The sequence below is a fragment of the Ambystoma mexicanum genome, chromosome 6q (genome assembly GCF_040938575.1).
Source record: "Ambystoma mexicanum isolate Mex_15411 chromosome 6q, UKY_AmexF1_1, whole genome shotgun sequence".
Taxonomy (NCBI): Eukaryota; Metazoa; Chordata; class Amphibia; order Caudata; family Ambystomatidae; genus Ambystoma; species Ambystoma mexicanum.
In genome coordinates, this window is record NC_090937.1 from 154,438,315 (window position 1) to 154,463,514 (window position 25,200).

The 25,200-nt window shown below is 47.1% G+C and overlaps 1 protein-coding gene across 5 annotated transcripts in view; it reads right to left on the reverse strand.

The window, feature by feature from the left end:
• Positions 1-1,338: 1,338 nt before the first annotated feature.
• G3BP2 (G3BP stress granule assembly factor 2) overlaps positions 1,339-25,200 on the reverse strand; it is a 395,323-nt gene continuing 371,461 nt past the window's right edge. For 2 of the 5 annotated variants that reach the window (XM_069630573.1, XM_069630574.1), the window contains exon 12: positions 3,472-4,670. In XM_069630573.1, coding sequence (XP_069486674.1) covers positions 4,401-4,670 — 270 coding nt within the window. In that variant the 3' untranslated portion in view covers positions 3,472-4,400. Of the gene's footprint in view, positions 4,671-25,200 lie in introns of all 5 variants that reach the window. The other 3 variants (XM_069630575.1, XM_069630576.1, XM_069630577.1) reach the window with 3 other exon arrangements.

Here is a 25,200-nt window from a genome sequence, read left to right on the forward strand (position 1 = left end):
AACCACTATGCTCTTCTCCTAAATGGAGGCTAGACAGTTCTTCCACGGTTAACTCTCTGGGACAGACAGACATCTGTGGGAGAATTCCTGCAGCTAAGTCAGTGCCTTTGCCCTACACATAAGGCTATAGAAATACCACAGCACTGCTGCTTAGCCATTCGAGACCGGCTTTAAGGATCGGGAAAACAACATTGCAGAGGATGGATCAGTAAGAAGTCTCATTTCAATGCATCCAATTCAGAATGGGACCACAAACCACAGTGATACGGTTTGGCAAACAATTCAAAGCATGTGCATCTGTGAACATTCCAATGTTGTGGGAAAAAAGGTTACTTCTCACTTACTGCACTCCTTAAAATGTTATAGTGGCAAGCGTCCCACACACTTGCTCCTTCAATTCTGAGTTGTATGGTACCAGTAGCAATCCAATTCTTTTTTAGATTGCAGACCGCTTTCAGGGGCAGATCATATGGCATACCCACCTCATTGACTTGCAGGGCAAAGAAGCAGTTTAGCTAAATATATTGGTAGACTACCAAGATATTTCTGTGCTACTCCTGTGTTTCTGTACAAATGAACCCCAGGAATATTCAAAGTATGTGAATCTACAAAATATTAAACAGTACAATCAGAACCATGTGTCATGCGATCTCACATTTTCCAAAGATTTCCTCTGCTGACATCCAGATTATTTTCAATAGTTTAGGACTGTTCCAGATACATTCACCACATGGCAGGACTATGTAAGCTATGAATCTGCAATTACAAACATTACTTGAAATTTGTTTTATAATCACTTGGAACATAATATCATTTATAGCGTGGCAATAAAGATTTTATAAACAGGATGAGAAGCTGGAAAAATTAGCAGGTCTCCAATTTTTTTTTTTTAAAGAAACTTTGCCCTAAATGTTCGTAAGTAAACCATCAATGCGGTCTCAGGAATTCTGGGTGTGTCAAAGCAAACTTTAGTAAAGCAAAAGTGTGGTTCCTGCAAGAACATTGCAGGTGAATGCTCTGCACTCAAGACCGAGGATGTATCAGCGATAGTGCACCCTTCATCTTCTGGGAACCAAAAATGCTTGCTCACCAACACTAGCTTAAGCGTCAACATTGCAGAAGCACACAAACCTGTATTTAAAATGAGTGCAGTCTCATGTAAAAACCATTTAGAGCAGTTTGGATCACCTAGTAACTTTGCCAAAAACAAATTGTATATCCTAAACAAAAGGCTTACAATATAGCCACTGCAGAATTTGTACTGGCCAACAGACTTCCTGACAAGCTAGAAAAGAGAAACAAGATATATAAAAAGAAAGCAAACTGGTCACCACAAACTCAATACAAAAAAGGTAGCCAAGTAAGTTTATTTTTCCAAATGCACCTTAAGTGTAGCTAATTGGATTCTTATTTATATTTGGCAAGATTGGTGAATTAAAAGTATTAGTAGAAGAAAATCAAATTCTTCAAAAAACTTGAACAAATCAAAACTATTGTACATTCCACAAGCTATTCCAATGCCAACATTTTATATTAACTTTCACAGAACCCAAGACAAGACATCTTTGTAGTAGAGCATATTCTCACAACAAAACCTCTGATCAGAATCACCAAATGTTTCTGCTGTCCGAATTTGCATTCACTAGCAGTGTATTAAATTTGAAAAGAAAAGTGCATGTTTAGGCATAAGAGGAAAAGTGGTAGCTTCACCACAGAAATACAAAAGACTACATTCCCTTGTTGTGTTGGAAAGTCTTCAGAAGAAAGCAGTACGTTTACAAAGCAAACATGTTAAACCGAATGCAAACTATGCAATCAAGTTATAAAAAAACTGAAGATGCAGAAGGAAACTCATGAAAACATATCTACAAATAGAGAATCGTGACATTGAAAAATGCTGCAGACATCAGTAGTTTATTTTATGTTTCAACACATTCAAAAATGGAAACTTAAGTAAAAATACTTTCCACCAAACAAATGACTATTTTCTACTAGCATATAATGCTCATCACATTACAGCAGTAAGTATCACCAACCATTGTCTTTTACACAGACTAAAGCCAAGATGGTAAGTCGTTTGTATCAAATAGAATTGCAGTGATAGAGTACTACCATCAACAAATCTAACAGCAATAGTGGAAAAGTTTGTTACTTTGCTTTATGAGGTACATGTACTAGAAAAGGAGACTAGACCAACTTCAGTCCACAGTAAAGGTGGTGAACAATCAAGTAAACTGCCCTGTATGCTTGTCATTTGATATTTGAAGACATTTACATGGAGCAAAGAATCTTTGGGATCCCAAAGGTTTCATTTTTTTCACACTTAATGGTGATTTCTCACGGGCATTTGCCAAAAGACAGATCGGTATTGGAAGAGGGTTAAAAAAACAGAACTAAAACAAATAGAAATAACCGATGACAAACCGATTCCCTAAGAGAAATGTTTGAATGAAGGCTTAAAACCAATTTATGGTTCCGTTTCGCAAGTAGGGATTTCAAGTACAATATTTCCAGGTAGCAGATTTAAACAATGTAAAACGGCTTTATTTAAACACAGAAAAAATATATATCTATAAAATGGATGAGAAATCTTTATCCCAGAAATGTATGAAATAGTGCAAGACTTACCATCAAACAAGGAAGACCTTAAAAAAAAACAAAAATTGACGGATGCAGAATCTCAGTTTTCCCTGTCATTTTGTGCTACACCAGCCAGTTCACAAGAGTTGCATAATCAAAGAAACAACTTGCTACTCTAGCATGTGCATGGTTGCTATAAGAGCGCACCGCAATTCGGTCTTCCATGCTTAAAGCAGCAGCTGTAAGTGGTTACACGCTTTCCTCCTGAATTATGACCACTTCCAACAAAAACAGGATAGCACTGGGTATTGCCAACACCAATTGCAATTTGCTGGAATGTGCAGATATGAATATACATAAATCAGTCTGCAAACCTCCAGAAGTCATTTAAGAACATATAACTTAAAAACACAAAAGATAACTTGCCTTCCCTGCAATTCAGGTCAAGTGAACAGACATCTGGTATGCCAAAGATGTGCAGAGGTTAAATTAAAATGGCTCTGTACTAATCAGGGGGAGAGCGAAGCAACCACTTATACCTGCTGATCTCAAAATTGCAGTATCCTTGCGCAAACAAATGAGAGCACTTTAAAAGTTGATGCAAAGCATAAGGATTTGTCTTGAAAGCCCAGATTGACAGCATGGACACATGATCCCCTTAAGTCAATCACCATTTCACTACGATGGGAAAGGACACCACAGTCTTGCCTTCCCCTTCACCTGATTGTGCGCTACACAATGGTATTTGAAGATGGAGATTGGACTAGAATATCGCTCGACAATGTAAAGATACTGCAATTTTGTATGCCCCGCAATGATTAACATTTTGCAGCTGTTTGGCTTTGTAGTCCTTGCAGTACAGCAATCCATACACAATACAAAACCACCAGCAAGACTGGAATGATGTATTAATAGAAGGCACCATCATGCTCATTACATTACCAGATAACTCAAATTACAGTCAGACAATTGTCACTTTACAAAGCTTAAAGAACAAAGGAAAGGAGTGTTGCGCAGCCCAGCCATCCCTACGTTGTAGAGGGGCAAGATGGACAATCTTAAAAACTTTGCCTAGTAATGAGGATCATAAACGTTTAAAGTTCCAGAGAACGTTCACAACTAAAATGCTTTCTTCTGTAATATGTTGTAGTCTGTTAAGGTTTCTAAGTGTGTACAATATGTTGGTCGCGGCAAGCAAGTCAGACGCCCTGCATCCTTTCATAAACTATTCTCTATCTGAAAAAAGAGAGGATCAAGGATTGAGTTTCCTGCCTCCTCCTGCAGATGAAAATCTGAATGAGTTCCGAGTACCCATTAGTGCATTTTGATGAGTGCATAAACGCAAGTTTCTTTTGTTTTAGCCACGTGTTCTAAATGAACAAAAAAAGGCAAGCTTCTCCAATTGCACAAATTGCACTACTTTTGCTTCCCACAGTAATATGCAGAAATAGTAATACTTATACAAATTGTGCAGAAGAACGGTTAAACCGAAAGGACTGGAATTTGAAAGGGTATGTCTGAGTCCATTTTTGTTGGTAGTTTGCAGTGTTTCAGATAATGGTAGTTTCTCAGTCCTTATTTTTCCAAGTCTAGATTTTTTTTTATATATAAATTAAAACAGTGAATCCTGTTGAGAAACCGGGAAAGAATGTTCACCTCAATTTAAACTGGTAACCAAAAGGATGCTTTTTCACGTCAAAAGTAAATGATCATCAAAAAAGGCTGTGTCACATTCCGAAGCCAAAAAAAAATTAACAAGAATGAAAACACGATGAATTATGAACCACTGCCAAGCCTGGACTGACAGCAGTGACTTTGTCTCAACGCCGTGGACCCGTGTAGCGGGGTTCCATCTGTGGAGCGCCTCTTCCAGTGCCTAGTTTGGTGGCCATGCCTCCCCGAGGTGGCGGTCCTCTACCATCACGATCTCTCATCATGCCAGCACCCACTAATCCACGGGGACCACTAGGGCCTCGGTCGTTGCGCCGAATGTCTCGTCGGTCATCTCCACCTCTTATTTCTCTCTCACGAGCAGCTCTAGTTTTCTTTTCTTCAACGTTTAGGCGCACCTCACCTCTGAACATAATAGGCTAGAAGGAGAGCAGCAAGATAAAAACAAGTTTTAGGTAAATACTGCAAAAATTCTATTTTCAAATCAAGAATTTAGCAGATTAAGTTTAACAACAAATACAAGATATTTACCATAAAATCAATAATAGTATGCAGGTACTCTTTCCCCCATACTTATGAAATTGTCACGAGGAAAAACATTGCCCTTTACAAACTTTGCAAGCACAGCTGATATGGGGCTGCCCTCTGCCCTGTACCCAAGGTTTCTGATCTCTGGTACTACCCTCTGTTTAAGCAATTGACCTTCAGTATAAACGCACCATGTGAATATCTTGACTCCTCAGAAGGAAGAGCATCTTTGGAGTGGGAGTACAATCTTCTGCAAGATTAGTAAGGCTAGTAAACTTTCATGAACATTTCATTCTTCAACATTAGTATCCTTAACAGACTGACATGCTTTAAAATATTTCATCTGATTAGAAATCCTCTAATAAAAACGTTACTTCCCTGAAACAGTAATTTAGCAGCTCTTTTGTTGGATTCAAATGCTCTACATAGTTTGCCATCTGGTGGTTGGGTTCATTGTGTTAATCACAGTAGGAGCGGATCAGTAACAGAAACCACGTAGACCATGCTGATGTTAACCATGCTTTACAAATCTAGACCCGCCTTCGATTAACAAACTACTTACACGTGGTAATGTTCTTTGTGATGGAGGTTCCTCCCACAGATTACTCATTTTAGATCTATTCTGCGGCAGTAGCACAAGCTCAAAAATGTCCATCAGCGGGTGCCACGCAGCATTAGCAGCAGAAGTCACTCGACATTCATCGGCTCATGTCCAACCGGCAACTCGCCCTTTGACCTCAATTTACTCAGCCCCCCCTTTTGCTAAGCCAGATTGGAGAACAGCTTTGTGCTCCTCAACTGACAAGCCTTATGGCAGAGTGAGGGGATCGGGGGGGAGGGGGGATTGAGAATTCTAATTGCTGTGCCAATTCCCTTCAACCATAGGACTTAATTTTTATCCTGGTGTGAGCCAGTACTTTTTCTCACTCCCTTATGTATTTTGATAGGATTTGGATTCTGTATTTCCTTTGTTTTTGGAGTCTGCCAAACTCCATAGGCATCTACTTTTTGAATGGTGAAACAGCACCTTCAGTGCAGGGTCAGCGAAATCCTTTAGATTTCCCTTAAGGTTTAAATACCTTCTCGTGGGTAAACTGTTCCCAAGAGTAATAAAGTTACAATGACTTTACTTACCTTTTTCTCTCTGTAGGCCCAGCCCATCTCATGGGGAGTGTTGGGGGGTTACCCTAGTAGCCACTTTCTACTTACTCGTGTAACATTTTGTATATGTAACCATCACTACTTTGAATGGCTTGTGGCAGTGGTTTATTTTTACTACCGTTGTGAATTTTTACCGTAGGCTGAATCCTCAGCTGAAGTATAGCACCCATGGGTGACCATTGTGCAAAAATTGCCCCGTCTATTTTCGCCATTGGTTTGTGAGGTCTTTTTTTGCGTCAAGTCAGGTTTAACCCTTTTGTTCGTTTTGCGTCTGGCTCCAGTGTCTGGCAGGGCAGGAAGCGAGGGAGGTGCCCGAAACTCCCTGTCCTTAGTCTTCTTGGTTACCTAAATGCACCCAGTGCTGGCTGACTGGCTGTCCTTGTAGGACAGCCAGCCTGCTGTGTGAGTGACCGCTAGGCTGCGCATTAACAGGAGAAACATGCATGAAAGGAGGTTTTGTGAACCAAAGACAGTCTACCACTGGACGAGACATCTGACAAAGGAATCTTGAAGAGAAGCTTGCTGCATCCCCCTGGACTGTTGAACTGCCCAGTGAAGCCCTGCTGCAGTGCAGCAGCTCTAACTTCGAATCGACTAGAGCAGCCCTGGAACGGACGACTTCTTCCCTTAGGTTGGTGGGAACAACCAACCAAGACATACTTTGCTTGAGGACATTCCCACAACTGGCTGTACTTTGCTGCTGCTGGAACTGAGTGCCCTATGGGCTCCCTGTTAATTTCTCTTTCATGTACTTGGGTGAACTACAGTTCCCAAGTAGTAAAGGGGGATTTTCACCCCCCCCCTTTAAATTTTATATAGTGAGCCAACACACCCCACCTTATGTTGAGTGCTGGGGGAATTTAATGCATCTCCTTTCTCATTTACCTGGTAACATTGTTACAATTGCAAGTTTCCATGAATGGCTGGTGGCAGTGTAACTACTTTTATGACTTTAGTCTTCATTACTCGCAGGCTGTTAATTCAGCCTCGGTAATGCACAGAAGGGTCACCATTCCGCTAAAACAGTGGGCTCCTTTTTCACCATTTCTCGTGTGCTTGCCGTTTGAGATCTTCCCCTGCCATTCTAGGAGGGAACACCCTCAGTGGCTGTTTGGTCTTCAGCGGGAATCCTGTGGATTCCCCGCCAAGGCTGCAGAGTGCCTGGAAAGGCAGGAAGCGAAGGAGGAGTCCAAAGCTCTGCAGCCCTTTGTTTGTCACCTTGCCTGAAAGGAACAAACTCCCAGGTGGGGGTGGGAGGAGGCTGGTAGTCCCGATTGGACAGCCAGACCACCCCTTGTTGTAAAATTCAGGGAGAGAATGCAAAATTGCACTGTAGTTTCTGACTCCGAACATAAAATCTGCTGACAAGTCGAACACTGGACCAGAACCCGAAGAGGAAAAAGAAAAAACACAGCTGAGACAATTTCCAGCAACCAGAGAGCGTGTGTAACTGGAGCCTGCAGTTACCCTTCCTTTCAAGTGACCCGAGGGCTGTGAAACCGACAACCCATGAGCCTGATGAGCTGACCGTGTGTCCTGGTAGTTCACAGTAGTGGGTCTATGGGATGATGCTCTGGCTGGTGCGGAGCATTTTGTGTTCCCAGATTGGCCGGCCCCTCTTTAGGAGGCTCGGTTGAAGGTGTCAGAGGGCCCATTTTCAGGGTCCTTGGTCATAGTCCAAGGTGTGTGGCCGGGTAATTCCCAACGCGTCTGTCAATGTATAATGCTCAGTAGAGTCCAACCAAGCATATTCGCTATAGCGCCCCAGTAGTCGGTGTTCCCGGCCTCACTCCTCGATAGGCCAGAGCTCCGTGACCTGAGCATATACCGCTCAGTGTAGAAATTACCCAAGGCCATACCAGAAAAGCTGTGTTATGGGGCTCTGCCTGTCGCTTCCAGAAAGGCAGAGCCTGGCACAGGTGGTGCTGGGCTGCCTGCGACAGTGGCTGTGTGTGCTAAATTCTGGGTGAGTAATGTTTGACAGCCAATCACATTTTAGCTGGGGGATGCAGAGGTGCACACGAGTCTGCGGATTGGCCTGCACGACAGTGGTTGGCATCTCCTGGAGTGATGGCGCTGTGCTTCCCTATGCCAAGATGATTGAGCTCAGTTATGGGTGCCGTTTAACTCTAGTTTCCAGGTTGCTATATACAGACATCTCCTGGTCTTAATGCATGGGTATGTCCGGTCGAGTGGAAGTGAGCTTGCCTGGACATGGCATACAAATTATAGTTATTGTCAGGTCTTGGGTTCAGGGCATTGGGAGCGCTGGGGCGGCCTGGCCAGCTTGTTATCACGAGGGGGGCAGAAAGGTGGATTGCTAAGCAATTGTAGTCAAACCAGGGTGCAGAGAGCCTGCAGCTGCCCGGCCTCTTGGTCTCTTGAGCTGGCTTTCATGCCCTGAATGTTCCCATTTGAGATGCCGTTCTGGCCATTGGCAGAGGGTTTTGAGGCCCCAGGTAATCCCTCTCATGGTTTAACCAAAAAAAAAAGAAAAAAAAAAAAACAGGTTTTCAATGCTTTACAGAAGGCCATTTAATACGGGTTGTGTCAAATGTGGGGAGGCAGCGAGTTCCACAGAGTTGGAGCCGAAGTAAAGTAGGCAGACCCTCCAATCCTGGCTGAATTGGAGGCTGCAATCACTAGCAGGAGGGCCGTGCTTGAACTTTGAGAGCGTGTTGGGGGTAGGGTATAATCTTCACTTGTAGGTATGTCAGACCGGCCTTGTGCACTGCTCAGTGGGTGATGCATAGGATTTTGAAAGTGGTCCTGCATCCAATAGGCAGCCAGTGAAAGGGGCAGAGAGCAGGTGAGATGTGATCCCTTTGCCCGAGTGCAAGGAGTCTGGCAGCCGAGTTTTGTACTCTATGGAGTTTAAGTTGGTAGGCCGGTGCACCCAGGTAGAGGGAGTTTGCCTAGTCCAATTTGGACATGACAATGAACAGAATAGCAGCCAGTCTGTTGGGGTAGGGGAGGTAAGGGAAGATGCGTCTATTGATATGATGGGACAGGCTTTTGACTGTTGGTGGTGGGGGGCATGCAGCGGGGTGGTGGCAGGAGTAGAGCTGTTGCCACATACCATGATCTGTTTTCCCTGGGTTCAGGAGGAGGTGTTTTCTTGTCATCCATTGGTCTATATCTCGACATCAAGCTACTAGGTCGGGTCGTTGATTTGCATTAGTTGTGGGGATTCTCCGGATAATTTGGGTGTCAGCATAAATATTGCAGATGAGGTTGTGCGCGTGGATGATCCCTGACAGAGGGGTCATGTAGAGGTTGCAAAGGACAGGAGAAAAGCAAGCACCTTGGGTTACTCCAGTGTTCCAAGGGCACGCAGTGGAGAGAAAAGGGTGGAGGAAAGTGTTTTGTTTCCAGTTGCGTGGCTAATGGTGTCAAAAGCTGATAAAATCGATCCTTCATAGTCAGCCATTCTCCGGCACAAGTGGAGGTGAAGATTTCTTTGAGTAGATAGGTGGGACAAGGGTCACGGGGGGGGGGTGGGGGGGGGGGGAGATCCGGAAGGTCTGCTGCTGGACAGAGAAACTTCTCACGTGACATGGGGTTGAAGGATGGGTGGAATCTTGAGGAGCGGTAGTTTGGCAGGGGGAGCAGTTGGAACGTTTGGCATAAAGGGTGGCCGTCCTGTCTAGTGCTGTGTTGTGGAAGTGTTGGAAGAGGGAGTTGCAGTGAGTTTGCGAGGACATGGTTGGGGCAATGCTGCAGGGGGCTTTACGAAATTCCAAGATGATCCTGTGGAGCTCTTTACTACTGCTGAGGCAGTTCAGGATTTTTTTGTTTTAGTATGCTTTTATTACCTATTGGATATGTAGTTACGGTGATGGTGGGCGAACACAGACTTGCTAATAGGGGTTTTAAATGCTTGCCATTTGTGCTCGAGGAAGCGAGGATGGGTTTTGAAAGTCTTCAGGTGTGGCGTGAACCATTTGTGGGTAGCAGCGGGAGAGGAAGGAGTTGAGTCAAGAGTCAAGGGATTAGATTGGTAGGGGTCTATCTGAGGTCATGGGTGCCAGGAGTGTCCGTAGCAGGGCTTCAGCCAAGTAGAATAGTACCTCGACCTTGTTCCAGCATCTGTGTTCATGTAGGGGGGACAGGGCAGGCCTTGGGTGGAGGGTGCGGTCCACGAACAAAGAAAGCTAAAGCCGAGTGGTCTGTCCAGATGAGGGGTTTGGGACTAGAAACAGACTAAGTCAAAGTAGCTGAAGATTGCATTAAGGGTGTGGCCTGCAGTATGGGTGGCACCTGTGGTATGCAGGGAGAGGTTTAGTGCCTCTAGACTCTACCAGGGGTTGGGTCATGGAATTGTTGGGCACATCAAAACAGATATGAAAGTCCACCAGTAGTTTGAGTGCTGGCTGGCCAACCAGAGTGGTAGCTAGTGAGTAGCTGAGACATTTGGTAAAATATCTGTTGTATCCAGGTGGTCTGTAGTAGTAAGCTGTGTGGGAGAGTGGGCAACAGTGAGTGAATGGGAAGCATTCCGGGTTTACTCGGCATGGCTGGGTTGGAGTGAGAAGGAGATGTGAGGTTTGTGGAGGATGGCTACTCCGCCACCCATGGAAGGCATATTGTGGGAGATGAGCGAGTAGACTGGTGGAAAAGCCTTGAGGGCTACTTGTTTGAAATAGTCTACGGACCATGTTTCAGTGATGAGGATGAGATCAGCATGGTCAGCGGATAGGAGGTCAAAGATGTCTGTTTCTGGACACGAGCAGGCATTGAATAGGAGGCAGGTGACTTGATGGTTCCACGAATACTCCTGGCCGGACAGACTGGGCTGTACTGAGTTGTCAGTGGGTGTCAGGACAGTTTTTCTGACGTCCAACTAAGGGTTTAGTAAAGCCATTCAAATGAGGCAGTACAAGACTCCACTCTTAGTACAAGGCTGTACCACCTGAGTTCAGGGTAGCATAGACAGAGCAGCTAGGCTTACCTTCAGAGGGAGAGGGGGCTTTAGAATCAGTACAAATTAAATGATACTACAAATGGTCCAAAGAAACACTGAAACACTATTGTAAAAAATTAAATGATTAATTAAAATTAGGCCCAGATAAATCTTGAGGGAAACAAGTACCATCACAGATCATATAAAGGATACAACCTTATTTGGAACACCTAACAGGAGTTCTAGGGAAGTCAAAACCAATAGTTACGGTTAGATTACTTTCAGAAAAACCACAGTAGTAGTCCCCATCAGTTGTACCGTGACGCTCAGCAAGAAATCATAGTAATATCAACTGGACAATATACTCCTCTGATTTAGTGGAACACAAATTCTAGAAACAGTATAAACATATAACTGATTCAGGATAACTTATTCTAGGGGAGTTGGAAGTTGGGTGTAATATTCAATTTCAGTCACTTTTCAGTTCACAAACTAAGGGAGGCAAAAACCAATTTATTTTAGTATTACAGTTCTACTCAAGTTAAGTAAAACTTATACACTTAACAGGAGCAACTTAAAAAGGTAGGTATATGTTGGGGAAAACGAATTTCTGTGCAAATTCCCTTCAACCTTGGAGACCCCCAGCTCTTTTGCTGGACTTTTTAATTTTAACCCAGGAGTTTAAGATACTTTTCTCACTCCGTTTTGACCTGATTTGGATTATGTGTTTGCACTGTTTTTGGAGTCTAAAACTCCAAAGGCATCTACTTTTTGTATGGAGACATACAGCACCTTCAGTGCAGTGTCACAGATAAATCTCTTAGATTTCTCATAAGGTTTGAATACCTTTTCTAGTGTGAACTACTGTTCAAGAATAGTAAAGCGAAATTGACTTTACTTTTTCTGTTTGTCGGTCCAGCACACACCATTGTTGAGGAGAATTCTCAGAAATGTGCCAATTCCCCTCTACCTTAGAGACCCTCAGGACTTTTCCTGGATTCTAGGACTTTTTATTGTTTAACCTGGTGAGAAACATTTTCCCCCCACTCATGTATTTTTCAGTGATTTAAACTGTCGTTTGGTTATGCAGTCTGACAAACTCCTTAGGCATCATCTTTTTACATTGTGACACATAGCACCTTCAGTGCAGTGACACAGGGAAGTCTTTCAGAAATCCCAAAGGTTTAAATACCTTCTCTTGGATAAACTACTGTTTGCAAGAGCAGTGAAGTGAAATTGACTTTACTTACATTTGTAACTTTCTAGATCTAGTACACACTAACTTACAACAGGGTGGTGGAGGGGTTACTTGGTATCCCCTTTGTCTAACTTCTCATGTATGTTAGGCAATGTTTATATGCAGTACCTTCTGGGAACACTACACACAACTGACTACAGGTATAGGAAACCCAACCTTTGGTATAAGCTTCTACTACACAGTTTTGTTAGCGTGTCTGCTCATCTCAAGAGGGGTCAAGTGAGCTGTAGGGGAGTTACACAGATTCACAGTGACAAGTACTCAAACACTTCCACTCAAGGTTTCTTGAACAAACAATTTATTTATAAGCCTTCTTCAGAAGGGAGCAATATAATAGTAACACAAATACACTTCAATACTGTACACTCTTAGTTCCTAAATCAGTAAAGACCCTTTTGGGATGACCCACAGACAACCTACACTCTCAGCTGACTTCAATAGCTAGGGTGCTGCGGACATTAATATCTTACTGTTTGCATTTAGAATACTGTTAGAAGTTGGTAAAAGGAAAAGATTATTAGAACAAGAGACCACAAATATTCTTAAGCAGGCAAATACTTTTGGATCCCCACAGCAGAGTCATTCAGTATAACAGGCTAGACCAAAGTCAATGGGCAAAAATCTTATATAGGATGAAGCACTTCTGGTAAGTAGAAAAGTCTAAAAAAAAATCAAATGTAGGGCCACAAGCCATTAGACGTGAGTAGTAGAAGATGCAAGCAACCCTCCAATAAGAGGTAAGTTCTCAGACTTTGTTAGAGTACCTTTGTATGGAAGAAAAAGTGCAGCAGATGACTTCTGTTCATGTGCAGGTCTGCAGATCTCACTGTTCCTGGGCCTCAGTCGTGGGGCCAAGAGGGAGGACTTCTGGGGACTCCTGCACTGCAATGGGACAGTCACCGCTCGCAACCAGCAATCTTTAAAATCAGTGGCTGTTCAGTGTTTCAGGTCCTTGCGACTACCGCAAATAGCAACACTGTGGTTCCTGGCTGTCTAGATTGACTTTCCTTGCTTCTGGGGTACCACACTCTGTTGAGGAGGATCAAGCTCGGTCAGTCCTGCTTCCTGGGAGTCTGAGGATCTGCCTGAAGCTCTAGGCCAGCTTAAAAGCAACACACGATCTAGTGCTCCTCTACCTGGCTATATGGTTTCCAGCAGCAACTCTGGAAATTAAACCAGCTCTGAGAAAGATGCCCAGGTGGCTTACTTTGGAGTGGATTGGTCCCACCAACTCAAAAGGGTGAAGTTGTCCTTGTAGTGGTTTCTATGTTGATACGAATTTGGAGTTTCAGCACAGCAGCAGGGCTTCACCGGGCAAACCAGCGGTCCAGGAGTTGCAGCAGGCGTCCTCTTCGGTTCCTTCGTCCAGTGGTCGACTTGGATCTGATGGTCATTTCTGACCAGAGGCTGCAGCTCCTCTGGGATTGGGGCCTATACCTCTGCCGCGGACCCCTTGGTGGGTAGTAAGCAGGGCTTCCTGATGTTTGTCCAGAGTTATAGTTTCCCATGCTGTAGTTCTGACTTGCATGGGACTGCCCTCGAAATGACCGACAAGAACCACTTCCCCTTTTGGGGGGGGGGGGGGTTTCTGAGGTATCTGTTGCAGAGTCTCATGCTCTTTCTTGGCCGTTTCCAGGGCATCGTCAACCGTTTCCCCGAAGAGATTGGTCTCTATGTGTTTGCTAAGACCGGCTGCGTTTCGGGCTTGAAACCAGAGTTACAAACCTAAGCATGCCGCTTGAGTAAAGTGCCCTGGGCTAGAGACCTTCCTGCGGTCTCTGCATTGTCCAGTGTTCTTTATTATATTCTGGTTTACCTGCCTTCCTTCGGACACGATGGTGAGAAGCCTGGACCCAACTGGTTCAGGAACCTCCTGAAGACCATGATGTCCCAGGTTCCATTGTGCGTCCGAATAACTCGCCAGCAGCGTGGTGTTATTCACTATGCGTGTGGTGTATGCAGCTGCCGAGGTAACACGCTTACCTAGGGCGTACAACCTCTTGGATTCCTTATCCGGAGGTGCTTCCCCCGTAGCAAGGGGTACTCCTGCCCGTTTCTGGGTGGTAGTCACTACCAAGGAGTCAGGGCTGGCGTGGCTTTTAATATATTAGGGGTCTGAAGGAGCTGGACGAAATAGATTTTCCACTCTTGGGTGCACTGCCCGGGGATGAGCTGGCGACACCAGGGATGGGGCTAATCTTTTAACAGAATTAAGGGGGGGGGGGGGGGGGATGGCTTGGTTTGAGGGGGTTTTCTCCTGGAGAATGTCCTCCACAAAGTCCTGTTCGGGTACCACCTCTTGAGTAGTGATCTGAAAGTGATCTGCGGCCTTCCTTAAGATGGCATTGAAGGCCATTTGCTCATCTACAGGCGAGGCCTGGCGAGCCGGGGTGGAGGAAGGAGAATCCGGGCATAGAACATCAGTCTCCTGATCTTGCATGGGGAGCGTCCATGGCTCCGTTTCCACTTGCTGGGTTTCCTCCCAGTTGTCCATGGCATCCTCAGTGTAGTCCTGCAGGAAGGGTGGGTCTTCTTAGCTGTAGATGTCCTGATAAGTGTCCATCTGGACCACGCCTTCATGATGGACAGGGACAGAGGGCTGAAAGTCAAGATTTTCTTGGATACGTGAAGCCGATTTTAAAATAGCTTCTCCACACGATCTTAGGGGAAGGATGTTCAGAAAAATATAATTTTGTCAAGACTATCCATGCACCCTTCAAATTTCTCCCTTGTCCACTTAGAGGAACCAGAAGGGCCTACAGGTGGAAAAACATTATCTTCCACCCTTTGGCGTCGAAATTTGTATCCAAGGGTGTTGGAAAGAAGCTTCTGACTGTCCTCGTAGGTTTTGCGAGTATCAGGGCACCATGGCGCATCTTTAGATTAGTCCGTGGCCTGCCCCATGTGTTTCGACGGCGTAGGTACCAACCCAAATGTCGAAGTAATTCTCGCAATACTGTCTTCAATCTCTGCCGAATCGGCGCGAGTTAACGTGTCCGAAAGTCTCTCAGTAGATTTACTGCCTACCGCGGCGTTAGAGGGCCTAGCAGTAATTTTTCACCTAGAGGCATAGTAGGTTTTGGGCCTACCGGGCCCTTGGGGACCATAGGAGCGTCGAATGCCCGCACTTTGATGTGTAAACCCGATTTAGGGGTAGCGCCCTTGTTTTTGGAGTGCCCAGTCACAAGATGCTACTGCGGATGCGGTGAAGGCTGCTGATCTACTTGATCAGAGGAATCCACAGAAATTTTTGGCGGCCCTGTTGGCATTGTCAGAGAAGCACTGCACAGTAACAAACAATATTAAAATGGCTTAGATTTGTGACAGTTCCATTTGCCTGGGTATGTCTCTTACACTGTTCACCCCAACCCGCTCCCACCCCCCTCCCCCACTTCGGATAATGTGCATCGTAAGTATAATCGTCTGACAAACATTGGGAGCACATATTTGGCATTGTGCGACATCTGTCACCGTGGCTGCTGGGAATGAGTCTCTGATCCTTCGCAATGTTCTTTAGAGTACGACCTCGTTAAGTTAGGCTTCCGAGGGTTCTTCTGACTGGGAGTCTGTGATAGGTGTGATGTGTTTGTTCTTAAAGTCCATCCATAAGGTTTCACATTTGGCCGATTTATTGTGCAGGAAGGCTGTGATCGTTTCCATAACGTAGATGCTCGTGGCTAGTTTAATCCATTCATTTTTCCCTGGGGTTAGGGGAGACTTCCATTTGATCGCCATCAGGGCTCTCGCCGCCAACAGCAGCTGGGGGGCCAGACCTCTCATCCGGAGCCACTCTTCGTCGTCTCTCTCAAGACCGAACAGCACAAGGAGTGGGTCGAGCTCTCTTTGGATTCCATCGATCTCCTTAATCCATCCCAGGACCTCGGTCCAATACACTGATATGCGGGCAGCTCCACCACATGTGCCAGTAGTCAGCAGATGCTCCACAGTTCCTCCAGCATCTCGGACTCAACGACTGGAACATTTTAGAGAGTTTAAGTGGATCATAATGCCACCTACGTAAGAGCTTTATGGCATGGAGCTTGTATTGATTGGACAAGGAGGCTTTGGGTGCAGCTCTGCACATTAAATCCCATTGGTCGGGGAGTATCTTCACCAAAGTCTTTTTCCCACCTGGCTCTGAGGGGGTTTGTGGATCCACCCCCCGCCGCTATTAGCGTCCGATACATCACAGATATAAGACCTTTAATTTCCGTTCTGGAGTCTAGTAGTTTCTCGAAGGCAGTAAGATCCCTCTTCAGTTTCTCTCTCCACTCAGGTTTCGTTAGCACCCCCTTCAATTGGAGAAAGTGGAATGTCGATAAGTTACCTATCCCCAATGCTGTGGTTAGGTCTGGTAGCATTATGAACGAGTCCTTTCTTTGGAGATGGCCCACCCTCTCCAGGCCCGCCTCATACCATGACTGAAACCGTTCTAAATTTGGAATATGGTCGTTTATGCCAGGAGACCACAAGTGACTGAGTGGGGATGGCCAGGTTGTGACTTCTCGCATCTCTTTCCCAGTGTGCCATATGCTCCATATGGTGGTCAATATGGGATGGTGTTTGATTCTCCTCTGGTAAGGAGACCATAGCCATTCCGCTACCATGGCGGGGGACATGTAATGATTGTCCGGCTGTACCCATTGCAGGTGTTTGTGGTCTCTAAAGTGCGGAATCAAGACACCTAGCTGGACGGCTTTGTAGTAAGTAGTTAGATCGGGAAGGCCTACACCTCCTTTGTCTTTGGGGAGTATAAGTGTGTCATATGCGATCCTCGGTCATTTCCCCTGCCAAATAAATCGCATCATGATCTTCCGGGCCTCTGTAAAGAATGTTTTGGACATCTCAATTGGGAGCATCTGGAAAGGGTAGAGGAAGCGGGGGAGACACCATCTTGACGGCGTTGATACGCCCCAGCCAAGTGATCGTCAATTTACTCCACTTTTCAAGGTCTGCCTCAAATCGTCGGAGGAGGGGGAAGTTGGCCTCATAAGTCGCTTCGGGATCTAGTAATCTGAATCCCCAGGTACTGCAGTTTCGTGTGCTCCAGATTAAGCCCGAGTGGTAGGAACTTGGCATTGTTCTCATCAGGGGTGCCTTGGAGGGGGAAGAGAGTGGACTTTGACTTGTTTACTTTGAATCCGGAATATTGGCCATATTCTAATATTAGTTTTAGGGCATGGGGAATAGAGTCATTGGGTTTGGTCACATGTAGAAGAATATCATCTGCGTACAACGCTACTTTATATTCCGTTTCTCCCAACCGTATACCTTCTATCAGGGGATCTTCTCTAAGTTTTTGGGCCAGGGGTTCAAGGGATAGTGCAAACAGGATTGCGGAAAGGGGGCATCCTTGTCTAGTTCCTCGCTGCAGCGCAAACCACCTGGAATACTCCCCGTTCACGAATATCGATGCTTTGGGGGAGGCATATATCGCATGTATCCCATCGTAGAATTTGGGGCCTACCCCTACTTTCTGGAGGACTGCTCTCAGGAAATCCCACTCCACCCTGTCAAAGGCCTTCTCTGCATCAATGGATAAGAGGACCGGGTCCTCCGGTAGATTATGTGCTGCGTGAATGAGATGCAGAGTTTTGCGCACCCGGTCTCCCAGGAATGAACCCAACCTGGTCAGGGTGGATCAATTTAGGCATCAAGGTTTCCAGTCTTGCGGCCAACACTCGAGCATAGATCTTGGCGTCGAGGTTGAGGAGGGAGATGGGGCGGTATGATCCGCATAATTTGGGGTCCCTGCCTTACTTGGGGATAAATGTTATGAGGGCTTTCTTGAAAGATTGCGGGGCAGCCCCAGTGTCCACTATCTCATTAAAAAGTTCCGTGAGGAAGGGAGAGAGTTGGTCACTAAAGGTTTTGTAAAAGCCTGCCGTGAAACCATCCTCCCCCGGGGATTTCCCTAGCGTTAATCGTTTGATTGCATCTCGTATCTCATGCTCAAGTATTGGGGTATCAAGGAGCTCGGCTTCCGCGAGTGTTACTGTAGGCATATTGATTGAGGACAGATAGGATATGTCAGATTGGGTAGAGGTCAGGTCAGAGGTGTATAAGTTTTGGTAGAAGTCGGCGAAGCACTCGGGAATTGAACGGGGGGGGGTGGAGGGGGTCGGCCGGGGGGGTGGTGGGCTCTGTTATCTCTCACCCCTTACGTTCTTCCCTCCGCTCTCCTAGCCTGGCAGCTAGTAGTGCACCGGCCTTGTCCCCTTTCTCGTAATATGTTTGCTTGAGGAATTGCAGTTCTCTCACCACCTGGCCATGTTCTAACAATCGTAGTTCCTCCCTTTTACGGTGGGCTGCGTCTAGTTTGGTGGGGTCTGCCCCTGCATTATCTCTCACCTCTGCTTCCAGCTGGTGCATCTCATTACGTAGTTTATTTTCTATAATCTTGCGTTCTTTTTTTAGAGGAGCCCTCGCGCATCAGTACTCCCCTCCACGTGGCCTTCCCAGCCTCCCAAATCACTTGTTTGGAGACCTCCCCGTTGTTGTTTACCTTGAAATATTCTTCGATCTCGGTCTCCATTTCGTTTTTGAACACTCCATCAGTCCAAAGGGACTCGTTGCAGCGCCAAGATCCACCAGCGACTGGTAGGTCGGTCCAATTGACGTCCGCCAAAACCATATCATGATCAGACCATGTTATTGGGACGATTCCAGAGTAGCTTGTGGATTCTGAAAGGTCAGGAGAAAGGAATATGTAATCTATCCGTGTGAGTGTGCCATGGGGATGTGAATAAAAGGTGAAGCCACTTTCGTCCGGGTGTAGAGTTCTCCACACGTCACGTAGGTCGTATAGATCCATCATGGCGGCGAATTCAGTACGGTTCCCTTTGTGTTGGGTCTCCAGTCCACGGCAGGGTCTACCCATTGATTAAAGTCACCACCCAGGATGAGCTGACCTGCGGTCTCTAGCACAATTTTGGGGATCGTTTTTCTAAGGAATGCGGCCTGTCCGCTGTTGGGTGAGTATATTGTAGCAATTGTGACCTGGACTCGTGCAATTCTCCCCACTATTAGAAGGGCTCGACCACTCACATCTGACCAAGTCTTTTCCAATTCAAACCCAACTCCCTTCTTGATGAGGATTCCAACACCTGCCTTCCTGAGTGGGCCGGAGCCCCAGTATTCCATACCCCCGCGTCTTCCCAGGATTCTTCGCTCTTCTCCCCTTGCAAATTTCGTCTCTTGGATGAGAAGAATGTCTATGTTAGATCTACGGAATTCTCTGTGGACCAGTGATCTCTTAGTAGGAGAGTTCAGTCCCTTTGCATTGACAGTCCCAACTCTCAGGAGACCCTTGCCCTTAGACTTCTCAAGTGAAGCCATCGATGATTTGGGTTTGAGGATCGCCCATTTGTTGCAGCCAGCTAGGTTTGCCGATTCTCAGTGACATCTGGACGGTGACATTCCGGAGTGCGCCCAATGATGCGCATACATTTCCCAAGTGTCTCTGACCCTTCACCTCTCCCCCCCTGTTCCATCGTATCTGGTGGAGCTCCATTGAGCTTGGGAACTGGGGGTGCTGCCTGGGCAGCTGTTGACGGCGTCCGGTACGGGCCGGATGACATTGTGCGGCCCGTTGGTGGACCATCAGTGGGGACCGTTGCTTCACGGTCCCGGTCAAGTATACCATCACAACTTAAGGGTGAGCCCCCTTTTTCAATCCCCCCAAAAACATTTTAGAACTTCAACATTTCAACAGTAATGGCAACAAGCATATAAAAGTTTAACGTTACGTGTGTTCCCGGGGCCTCCCGCGAGAGTTTACATCGTCGCTTAGTCCAGAGGGGTGCCCCGCCACCGGTGGCAACCCAACGGCAGGTATTGCTTCTTCGGAACTCTGCGGGGGCCGGTGTCTCGTTCCTCACCGGTAGTCACATTTGGCCGGGTCGTACACATTTCAACTCCCTTGCTCCTTATCAGGTGTGTTGTTGGCGCGTCTATATATTTCCTCGATCCCTTCACCCTCTTGCGCCTGGGGCCCTGAAGCTCCCACTGTGGTCCCAGCTGCTCATTGTCAGCTCCTTTGTTGCCCTTCGAGCCCGTGCCAAGAAAGTCAGCGATAGTCCTTGATTTCGTCCTCAGAGCGTAGCACAATTCTTCTACCCCGTGCTCAAAGGTGAGCGAGAAAGGGTAGCCCCACCTATATCGTGTACCTTGGTCCTTGAGCCATTTCGTCAGGGGGCTGCAGAGGCGTCCAAGTGCCAATGTTAGTGACGATAAATCTTGAAAGATCGTGATTTGGGCGCCACCCATTGTGAGTGGGCCTCCAGATCTGGCCTTCTCCAGAATCCTGGTCTTGTCCTGATAGCGATGGAATTTGGCTAGGACAGAACGCGGGCCACCAGACGGTCCACCAGCTCTGTGTATGCGTTCGGTCATGGGCTCATCAATATCCTCATCAGCGGTGAGTATTTTTATGATAACATATATGGTATCTGAGGTCTTTTTCAGTTTCTCCTTCACGCTCTTGGATACCGAAAAAGCGGAGATTGTTCCTCCTCTCCCTATTTTCTAAGTCATCCATCTTAAGCCGCGCCTCAACCTCTCTTTTCTCAATGTTACGAATCCGTACATCCATCTGGGTTTTGAGGGTATCGATCGACGTTTGATCATTTTCCACACATTCCAACCGCTCCTCAAATCTGTCCATCCTCTGAGTAATTTTATCGATTTTGCCGCCTAGGTTGGCTCCCATGTTTTTTATCTCATTCAGTAATGTGGTAATGTCTCCTTTGGTGGCGGCAGCACTCTCCTCCGATGAGTCTGGACAGGTTTGCTGCAGGCCTGCGTGGCGGGGGGAGAGGGTCGTAGGCAAATCTGGCTAGTTTGTGGAGTGGGTCCATACAGTACGACCCGGGTTAGAGGAGGCACACGCCCTGGGTAGGGGGCCCTTCCTTCTATGGAGACATGCAGGGTTGCAGGTTCAAGGCTGCCTTCCATTTTCGGTATCTCGTGTGGGTTGACGTGAAGCCATCGAATGTTTAGGTGACCAGTCTGAGGCGTAGGACGATGGCGGCCATTAGTTATCTAGGGGGTCGGGCGCTTCACCTTGGGTCCCGCGCCACCTCTTTATCCCCACGTGGCCTGGTCAGGATCGGGGCCACCTAGAGCGATGTACATCTATGCCGGGCGCTCATAGGTGGGGGGTCAATCCACCGAGTGACGGGCTTCGGGACTACGAGGAGCCTTGATCTCAGCCGGCTGTGTAGGTCGCACTCGACTCGGAGTGCGGCCTAGTTCCTTGGCAGGGCCTTCTGTTGTTCCACAAGCCAGGAGTGGGGGTTCGTGCTGGGAAGTCAGCGGGGGCACTCCAACACTAGGGGCTGCGGTCTGGGGGAGGCACGTCGACGGGAAGTCCAGAAGTCGAGTGTTCTCCAGGTAGGCCCGCCTTCCAGCGCGGTTGCGTCGGGCCAACTAGTTTCGTTTCCTCGCTTCCGACAGGGTGAAAACTTCAGATAGGATTTTCCCGGGCTTCCGAGCCCCGATTTCGTTCGGGTTTTTCCCTGCTCCGCGGGGAGGTGTTCCGACGCCTTATTCACGGGTTTGTCGCCGTGGGGGGGGGGGGGGTCGCAACATGGGGGCTCAAGTCACTTCGCGGACCATCGACGACGGAGCTCACACGGGGTAGGCGATCATTCGTGCGCCCCCTGGTGGCCAGTTCCACTGTCACCTTTTTTGACTTACCTGTTGAAACCGGTGGTGGGGTTGGGTGCTTAGTGTGATTTTTTTTTACGCCCTTATCGCCAGGTGTCCCTGAAGCGAGACTTGCGTCAGGCCTTGAAGGGTCGGGACGGGCGTGGCAGACTTAGAGGTGTCCGCCTCAAGGTCTATAAGAGCCGATACGGATATTTGGTCATCGGAGGTGCCCCCGTCACTTTCAGCGGGTGTGGCAGTGGGTGAAGAGGGTTTCACCCGCAACATACTGTACACGGCCCTCCGCTTTACACGGCATTCTTTAATGGTTTTAGGCCGAATGAGCCGTGATGTAAGGGGAGATGAGAATTACACCTTCTGTGCTAGTCTTTCCACAGGTATCTGACCTTACACTTAGGGCAGAACCTAAATGGAGTCCTTTCCATAGCGAAAGGTGTAATCAAAAATGACCAGACCTAGAGGGCAAAGAGGGGGGGGAAAGACAACGAAAGAAATGGCCACCCTGACCCCACTCTCCCTACTGTGTAGGGTGGCCAGAGGGCCCAGCCACGTGAATGCCTCAGCCGCTGGATCTTAGGTGCCGAAATCCACCGCTGTAGAAACTCCCCGCAGTCTTCGTAAAAGTTCTTACTTGCCGAAGTGACAAGGGGGAAATAACCGACAGTCAGTCTAAAGAAACAATCTCGTATGTAAGAGCTCCGCTATAGGGGGACCAGTTATGTGGGTGGAAAAAAAACAATCTGAGGAACCTCCCTGCGTGAGGGATTTGGGTACACTACACATCACGATAGGGCTAGTGTTACAGACACGCCTATGCAAACGTCCCCTTTCGGCCCCCGAAAAACAAGATGCAATACTCTGCGGTTACCACTGGATGTCGGACCATATGCACAGCATGTGATTCTAAGCAGATTAACGTGCATCAGAAATAATTATTTTACTTGAAAACCTTGAGTATAAATTGTTTGAATATTTGCAATTGTGAATCTCAGTGTTACATCTCTACAGCTCACATTTACCCCTCGAGATAAAACTGGCTGCTCAGTCACTCTACCAACTTGTGTAGTAAAGACCTATACCAATAGTTGGGTTACCTATTGCCAAGAGGACAAGGCTGGTGTAGTCTCCCACAGAGTTACTACACATTATCTTGCCTAACAGTCCTGGAGGAATCTCTGCTGAATTTCGGCAACCATTGGTTTGTTTGTCAAGACTGTATGTAGTAACCCTGTGGGAGACTACACCAGTCTTGTCATCTTGATAATAGGCAACTCCTCTATTGGAGTAGGTCTGTAGTAAAAAAAAAAAAAGTGGTTAGTGAGCAGCCAGACATCTCAAGAGGAGTAAATGTGAGCTGTAACGCTGTAGCATTGAAACACATCCAAGTATCCAAATAACACTCGTACTCAAGGTTTTCTAGTAAAATAGTCAGTTTTAAGTAAGCCTTCTTTAAAAAGGGCAATATGCAACAATCAAAATACACTCCATAACATTTTCTCTGATTTAGAATAAGCTAGTAGATACTCATTAGAGATGCTGTATACACACTTTCTACACCCTGAGGGGACTTCAATTACTAGGACAGTATTGGCATTTCTATATCACTTTTGTGCTTGATAAATTAAGGTTGCGAAAAAGGAAAAGTTAAGGAAAACGATTTTATTTTAGTTAAGCGCACAAAACCCTCAGGCATCAAGGCGCTGCTACAACCAGGTAGATTAACAGTTTCTCAGAGCATGTGAGCACTGGTCAATCTCCCAATGAAGTCTCGATTAGATCTTTCCCAGCAATACAAGTTGAACTCACGCACCACCTATGAGGGACAGTTAGAATAAAAGTCAATGGGTCCGAAGTGTCTGCAGGTAGCCAGGACATCCAAAGTCCATTTGAACAAGCTCTATGGAGCTGAGGCACTTCTTTAAATAGCACAAAAGTCTTGCACAAAGTTACATAGTTTGTAAAGAATCACTGTTGGGCCACAAGCTGTTAGGCTTGTGAAAGTCCGAGCTGATATCAACTCTGCAAAAAGCAGCTACTGGGATTCCAAGATGGCGGCCGAGACGGGTAGACGTGTGTGAGCGTAGCTCTGTCCCCCAGCTCGGGCCACAACAATAAAGCACCTTAATTTGAGCGCCCACCTAGCCATCCGAGCAGCGCCTTCCCTCAGATAGGGAAAAAAGGGAGACAATTCACTCAGGAGAGTGCCGGTACGCGGAGGAGATCGCACGGGATCGGGCGCTGGGCCAGGCCCGCCCCCACCCCACCCCCGAGCGGAAGCCGGGAGACGTGCCGCGCTCGACTCCCGTTGAAAGCACCAGTCCGGGCAGAACGAGCGAGGCCCTGTGGGACCAGAAAGAAGCCGAAAAGAAGCCCCATCTGTGTGAACGGGCTCTCCAGATAAGCGGCCCGCAGCGGAGACAGTGAGAGCGGGGAGAGACACCCAGGCAAACAGCGAACAGTAAAAAGCGATCCGGGGACGGCGCCGCAGTCGCGAGCGATGAGGACACCGGAAAACGAGGCCCGGGAGAAGAACGAGGAGCCAGAGGTTGGAGGGAGGCAGCCAGCAGAGCCTCGAGAAACACGCCAGAGCAGCAGCCACTACGAAGGTACAAGGCGAGGGAAAGAATCTGCGACTAGCAGGAAGGGGATATTCGGCCCCGCACACCCACCAGTGCAGAGAAGAGGGGAAACGCACAGGTGGAAGGGGTGGACGAGGAGACCCCCCCCAAAAATAATAAGAGGACGTACAGTCCGTTGCTCCATCCAAGTCGGCGGGTGTGATTGGGCCTCTTCAACGGCAGTCCCCCCGAACCCCCTGAGCAAAACTAAGATCCGGGCACTCCAGGCGCCTCGAAAGGCCGATTTAGCAGCAGAAGACACGCACAGAGTGGGGAGGCCTCAACACCGAGGCTCACTGGGAAACTGGCAAGAAACAAGAATTCGGAGACGCAAGATCCCAGAAGAAACGAAGCAGAGATCCCAGGGAAGAACGAGAGAGCCCTCACAGTATCACACCACAAACCCCCTGCAAGAGGACACTCACTAAGGGAGAACCCGCCAAGGAGGACATAGAAGCAGAGCATGTACCCCAGGAAACACCGCAAAAGATATCACGCGATAGCCCAATATCAGTAGAGCACAGAAGATAACTGCTACATAAGACAGGATCGGATGCTACCAAGAGAGGACCTAGAATAAAAACACAACATAAGAGTTTCTCACACATGTCAAAAACCAGATTAAAGAGAGGGCCACAGGCAACGGGGGCAGATAAAGGCGGATCCAGGCAAGTCAAAGACCTGACCCAAATTTGGGGAATAGGAAACGAGATATCCAAGCGATCGAACAAACAGAAAAATAAAGGAGGCGACAAAATAGAACAGAAAAAGGGTCCAGACATGGCCTCAAGGGACGATATGAAATCCTGGTT